Source organism: Castanea sativa, chromosome 11 (assembly GCF_040712315.1).
Source record: "Castanea sativa cultivar Marrone di Chiusa Pesio chromosome 11, ASM4071231v1".
Taxonomy (NCBI): domain Eukaryota; kingdom Viridiplantae; phylum Streptophyta; class Magnoliopsida; order Fagales; family Fagaceae; genus Castanea; species Castanea sativa.
In genome coordinates, this window is record NC_134023.1 from 49,291,271 (window position 1) to 49,298,503 (window position 7,233).

The 7,233-nt window shown below is 30.1% G+C and overlaps 1 protein-coding gene across 1 annotated transcript; it reads left to right on the forward strand.

Moving 5' to 3' along the window:
- Window positions 1-4,838, forward strand: LOC142617909 (MATH domain and coiled-coil domain-containing protein At3g58370-like). Its single transcript, XM_075790881.1, has 6 exons — window positions 1-55; window positions 2,439-2,568; window positions 2,666-2,835; window positions 3,537-3,825; window positions 4,066-4,226; window positions 4,377-4,838. Exons 1-6 carry the CDS (start codon window positions 28-30, stop codon window positions 4,523-4,525), a joined length of 927 nt encoding a protein of 308 aa, XP_075646996.1. The 5' UTR covers window positions 1-27; the 3' UTR covers window positions 4,526-4,838.
- The last annotated feature ends 2,395 nt before the right edge of the window (window positions 4,839-7,233 follow it).

Consider the following 7,233-nt stretch of genomic DNA (forward strand, 5'->3'; position numbering starts at 1 on the left):
GATTTAGACAAACCAAATTCTGAAGTCATGGCACCCGAGTCCAGCGACCAATTCGGTATGTTCTTTTTCCCTCTTGGCTCTTGGTTCTTGAAGGTTCTTTGACAATGATATTTTGTGTCTTATTTATTCTATTTCAATGTTCATAAAAATAGATATATGTATTCTAATATCCTTTACTTTCTAGCCATATTCAACTAGTTTGAAGAAAGGCCCTTCAAATTTTTCTTATTTTTTATTTATTAAATGTGAATTTTAAAAATTTAACCTTTAGAATGTATTTTATTTATGTTTTTAGTATGCATATCAAATATTCAAATCAAATGTTATTTTTTTTGCATAGTTTTATACCACAAAAACTTGAAATTTAAGCATTTGATTGTTGACAAAATTATTAATTATTGATTTTCTTGAAATTTTATAAGTATGAATGATATAATAAAAATATGCAATTCAACTGTTAGATTTTCAAAATTCACATTCAATAAAAACATATAAGAAAAGTTTGAGGGGTTTCTATCCAAATTAATTTTTTTTTCCTTTTCTAGCCTATGTCAGCTTGGAACTTTTGACAGGATAGGTCCGAAGGTAAGAAAAATAGTCCAAAATTCCAAAACTCATCCCAAACCCATAAAACAAATGCATAGTTCGTAGAGTTTTTTTTTTTTTGGAATTTCCTAACTCCTCTTCTAAGAGAACAATCAAATAGAATATATAACTCTTATTTCTTGAATCTTTTGCAGCAGACATCACAGTGAAAGAATATATATATATATATATATATATATATATATATATATATATATATATATATATATATATTTATATAGTACCAAACCTATTATACACTTATACATTAACATAAACATTTTGTTTTTTAAGGGAAGCCTCATCACAGCTATTCTTTAACATAATATTTTTTTAATCGAAACTTCCTTTTGAAAACAATAATTTGAAATAGAATTCTAGACAAATAACATTTTAATTATATCCTATTTTTTAGGGGTGATTTTAAATTAAACTTTATAATTTCAAAACTTTTGGACTTGAAGTTTAAGATTGTTAGAAATTAAACACTAATTTCATTAGATAAAATGCAAATCTTATACTTTTAAAATGGTATCAATTTAAACCCCAAATCATCCCAAAAATCAAATTGATATAAATAAAGTCCAGAATTTAATTTGAAACAAAAGAAACTATATCCTTTAATTTGTAACAATCTTAATTATTAGGAAGCATGAACACAGACATAGACACGGGTACAGATACAAGTATGACACAATAATATGAATAATTTTTGAAAAATTATAACATGACATATCAAGTATGACACAGGTACGACACCAATGCGACATGAGTACAACATCTCAAATGAAGTGTTTGTGTTTTCTATATCTTAAACCCTCAATATCATTAACTTTTTAAAATTATTTTCTCTAAACTTGTATAAGTTAAGATGGGTTTATTAGTGGTGTTAGACTTATGGTTAAGTGATTCAATTTACCATTTTCTAATAGCTTAAAATTTTGAGACAATCGGTAATTTAGCTTGGTATCAGAGTAAGAGATACCTGGTTTTATTCTACCTCTCATTTAAAAATGTTAAATTCCCACTTATTGGGCCCCCACTTATTAAGGGGAAGTTTAGGCCCACAAGTGAGGGGAAGTATTAGACTTATGGTTAAGTGATTAAATTCACCATTTCCTGATAGCTTAAGTTTTTGAGACAATTGGTAATTTAACTAATGGAAAGTTGTTAAACAGATTAAAACAGGACTCTGGAAAAGTTTAGTGCACTAGTGTGATAGGGAAAAGTTTTAGTTTTATCACCATATTTGGATGGATTCATTGTGCTTTCAAGGCTTTTTTTTTTTTTTTGTGTTGGGGGGGGGGGGGGGGGGGTGGTGTTGAGGGAATTGAAGTAAGAGAGCCAACGAAACCATACTTAGACCATGCCCCAGACCCTTGATTTTTCCCCTTATCTATTAGCAAAAAAAATAACTGTATTTTTTTCTTAAAGAATATATAACTAAAATTAAAAGTTTTGATTTCCAAAAGTTACACTTAACCCCCTCTCAAAAATTAAGTTAATTCAAAAAGAGAAAAAAAAAATTAATGGCAAATAACCCACACGTATGGCATCCCTCCATGCAATAGAATAAAAAGGTTAATAAATACCTAAAATAAAATGTTTCAATCATAATATAGATGTCAACCTCTTTAAAAAGTATTGTCAACTTCAACCTATGGCTGATACAACAAAAGATTTTACCAATTAAACTAACTAGAAGTCACTACTTTTGTTATATTTTGTTAATAATTCTAAAGTACTAAACATTCAATCTTTCTTTTTCACCTGTATATATAAATATTTTTCTTTTGATACTTTGTTCCCCAATATTTTCTAAATTGTATCTAAATATTCCTAATGTTTTGCAGCAATCACAAGAACAGCAAGACATTTTCGTCCAACTCATTTCTTACTTAAAATACAATCATACTCTTTATTGTGCGAGACTGGGGTGGAAAAATACGAGTCTGGTGTTTTTGAAGCTGGGGGGCACAAATGGTGGGCTCTAATGCTTACTCTCAATATTTTTTGTTCAATTAAAAATTTAAAATAAAAATGTGTGCCTCATCATCGTCTACCCAACCTTCTTTTGCAGGAGGTTGTCTCTCTATCCAAAAGGAAACAAGAAAATGAATGGGACTGATCACATCTCCCTTTATTTGTCAATAGTTGATGCAGACAAGTATTCTCTTGGTTGGGAGGTTTATGCCACCTTCAAATTGTTCGTGTTTGATCAGATACGGGACAAGTTCTTGACCGTTCAAGGTTTGGTCGTTCATGATTTATATATATATACACACACACATAACTTGCTCATAACAATATTACTATTTTTATAATTTTATTTTCAAGATAAACAAGAGTCATGTTAATGAACTTCAGCCCTCAAGGTCAAGGTATTATAAGTTTTTTTTATTATAATTGATCAATTGTTTTTGAAGAGTCACATGCATTATTTAGCTAAAAAAGCATTTGTATATTTGATTTTTTTGCTTTCCAATGCAATGGGGCCATTAATTCTCTCCTTAACCTATGCGCAAATACACCCATTAACAAAAACCTATAAACAATTTTACAGTTATAATAAATTTTATAACCAGTTTCCTAATTGTGTCATGTTAACGAGTGTTTTTAGGGCAATTATTAATAAATGAAATTTTTTTAACACCACTTTAATGGAAAATATAAAAAATTGTCAGAAAAAATTAATTACTTCATCATTTTATCATTAAATGATTTTTAAAATAGTTCCTAAATTAATGCCCTTAGGGTATTCGTGATCATTTTCGTTCATAATTTGTTGAAGTGATAACTTGTGATTTATATAACATCACTTACACATGTACCACCATTAACATCACATTTATTGTACATCAATCACAAAAGGACACCACAACAACTGGGAAAATTGTTGGGAAATTTGTTTTGCTTATTAATAGGCTTATAGTTTGCTATATATCTTGTAGATGCTGAAGGGACAATTAGAAGATTCCATGAAATTAACATGGAATGGGGCTTTGACAAATTTCTCCCTCTTGATTCTTTCAACTTTCTTCCTAATGGATACCTTGTCAACGATTGTTGCGTATTTGGTACTGAGGTTTTTGTTCATGAACGTAGTGCCAAACGAGACTCTCTGTTCATGATAAAAGAACCTTCTAACCGAATTATGACTTGGAAGATTGAAAACTTTTCTACACAGCAAGATAAAGCACCCATTTCTTCTCGCATATACATTGTTGGAGATTCAAAATGGTATTGTTTATTTATTTTATATTTTTATACCATAGTATTCATTCCCGATAATTACTCTTAACCATCAGATTAAGACATCAATTTGGTGTACGAGGGTTTGAGCTCTTAATTTTTTATTCAACGATAAGAGACTTTATCAATATTACCTGAAAACTTACTGCACTTTTATTGTCATGAAAACGAAAGCTACCATTGCTAAATTTATCAAATATTATTTCTAACTCTTTTGATTGAATCTAGGAAATTACTGGTTTATCCCAAGGGAATTCAAGAGGGAGCAAACAAAGCCATTTCCATCTTCCTCTGCTCAATTGATTGTGTTACACCAGACCTCAAAATTTTTGCAGAATTCAAGCTGCGGATAAGGGACCAAATTAACAATAAACATGCAGAAGAAAAAAGTAAATGAATTATTTTTATATTTTTATCTTCTTCTTCTTTCTCTTGGGGAGAGGGGGGGAGTTGTCACTGCGTGTGTACCATATATGCTTTATGTTCTCTTTTATTTGCTTTCCCCAAGTTTAAGCGTTTTTTTAACAAATTTCATACAGTTAAACACTGGTTCTCTGCCTCATTTATCGACCGGGGTTTTTCCCAACTTTTGCTTCGAAAAGATCTTGAAGATGGATCCAAGGGGTTTCTTGTTGAAGATACCGTGATTGTAGAAGCAGAAATTATGGTTATGTCTACTGCAAAGTAGTTCTCGATATTTATCTCGGAATTGCACTTGGGAAGACTAGAGAAGTATGATTGTCGCATTTGTATAGATGTCAATGTTAAGATACTTCAAAATTTACCATGGTTATTTTAGAAGCGCATACTGTATTTATATATTATGAATGATTAATTTAATACACTCTATCTACAGTATTAAGGGGAAAAAAAGAAAAAGTAAAAAGAAGCATTATCTATCTAGTCCCTATTGAGTGTGAATGTATAGGTTAGACTTCAATTGGTCTCTACTATAATTCTTTTACCATATTACACTATTTAATAAATTTTTAAATCCAATATTCCATTGTACTCACTTTTAGAATATATTGTTGGGTTTACTTTATGCGTATATATATTGTTTGGGAAATTACTATGTGCTCTCAGAATACCATAAATGCGTGTTTCTTCCTCTCATATGAATGGTGGGTCCCACCATAAATTTAATTAGTAGGACCCACTATTTATGTGAGATTAGGGAGTAAGCATTTATAGTACTCTAAGAGTACCTAATAATTTTTTTATAATTTTGGGTGGGGCTTAAATCCATTCATGAATAGAGGTTTGAAAAAATAAAAATTTCAAGGATATGTCCAATTGTCCACGCCCTATATTTTTCTTTTATGGATTACTTCAAAAAAAGAAAAAAAAAAGAAAAAAAAAAAGAACCAAAGCAAACCATATTTATTTATTTTTTATAATAAGTCGATGTATTCTATAATATTATTAACATAGAATGTTCGGGTCAGGTTTGGGTTCTGGTTCAAAGCTCAGGCCTTTTGGGTTGGTTTTGGATCTCACCCAACCTGCCCGACCTGGAATTTAATTTAATTTTTTCTTCTATTTTTTTTTATAAAAATTTTATTTTGATTTTTTACGAATATGTTAAAAAAGAAGGGGGGGGGGGGGGGGTAAAGTCATGCCAAGCACTGTACGGCAATGTAAACGAATTTTATGTTGTGAGCTCCTCAATTAGGTTGCGGCAATCTACTGAAGCAATCAAAAAAGATTATCCCGATGAAGACTGATTGTACTTGTGAGTTGACTGCTCTTATTCATGGTATATATATATCTCAATAAAATTATTTTGTTCTCTCCTAGCTAGAAATTATAAACAAGGAACATGATATTTTCCTTTTATTAAAAAAAAAAAATCATATTATAGATTTCCCTCTTATTTCGTTTTTCAATTCTAAACCTTGACCAAATCTCATAATTTAAGACCCAAAAATCTTTTATGCTTTCCATATATATATATATATATATATATATATATATATTTTTTTTTTTTTTTTTGTTGAGAATCCTTTTTTTTTTTTCAATTCAAATTTGAATTTGCACCTTAAAAAGAAATTTCTTGGCATTGATGACCCAAGTTTAATACACTAAAATCTGTATTAAACTTGAATTAGGAAACATGCAATTAACCCCACCAATCAAAGCTAATTTGATTTCCTTACACATATCGAATTCAAAGGGATTAGCTTCCCTAATTTACCAAACTATTATATGGAAAATACTAACAGAGACTAAAAGGTTTCCATTTAGAAACACAATTAGTCAAGTAGTACTGCAGTACACATAGAAATGTAATAACAACCTTTAAAAATTAATTTTGGGTAAACTACATATTTAGTCCCTAGCTTTTATACCATATTTCAATTTGGTCTTTAACCTTTCAATTGTGTCAATTTGGTCCTTAACCTTTTAATGTTGTGTCAATTTAGCCTTTGCCATTATATATTAGATGAAAATTGTTTACATAGCAAATAGCCAAAATAAAATTTTAGTTTATTATCACATCAACAGAAGCTAATTTTTTATTTTGGCCATTAGACATGTCATTAATTTTCATCCAAAAAATAACTGTAAGGATTAAATTGACACGGTAAAGAAAGGTTAGGGACCAAATTGACACAATTAAAATGTTAGGGATCAAATTGAAATATGGTGTATAGAATAGGGACCAAATACGTAGTTTACCCATTAATTTTTCATCTAATTTACGAATTATTGGAAAAGAAAATCATCTAACTATATTATTAATTAATTTGCAAAAAATATTATTTTAATATTACAATTTATGATCGAACACATTTATTACAGTATCCAAAATTAAAATTTATGATCCAACACATTTATTAATTAAGTACCGTAACGTGCAGTAAATTTCGCCAAAAGCTTCACTTATATATACGTGGAAGGGCTCAAGCAGTAAAGGTGCAAAAGAAAGCAACATAAAACAATCGCACCAACAATAAACACAAAGCCAAAAGACATGGAGAAATATTCCTTGAAGTTGGCTTTCTCAATTGCACTCTTGGTTCTTGACTTCTTGGCTCTTGTAAAAGTCTCTTCCGATTCTCAAAAAAAAAAAAAAAAGTCTCTTCCTATTCGTTTTACTTATTCTTGTTTTCTTATAGCATTACTGTGTCTTTATATATATTTTGTGAGTGCCTGCAGACTGAGGAAGGATAGCACGACTGTAGCCTTCAGTCGTTCCTCATATAGAAGCACTTGTAACCTGAGGAATGAGGTTGCTCGAGGAGAGGATGGGAAGAGTCAAAACGTCTTCTATATGTATGAGAGGTGAGAGGGGAGTTTCAGGGGAGAAACAATATATTTTTGAGAAGTTCCCTGTGAAGTTTCACCTTCCACCTCCGCATTAAATGGCTGGCAACAGCTTTCTCAGCTGAA

Coding starts and splice junctions, on each gene's coding strand:
- LOC142617909 (XM_075790881.1), top strand. CDS start 28: ATGGCACCCGAGTCCAGCGACCAATTCG. Junction 2,836..3,536: donor CAAGTTCTTGACCGTTCAAG/GTTTGGTCGTTC, acceptor TATATCTTGTAG/ATGCTGAAGGGACAATTAGA. Junction 4,227..4,376: donor TAAACATGCAGAAGAAAAAA/GTAAATGAATTA, acceptor AATTTCATACAG/TTAAACACTGGTTCTCTGCC.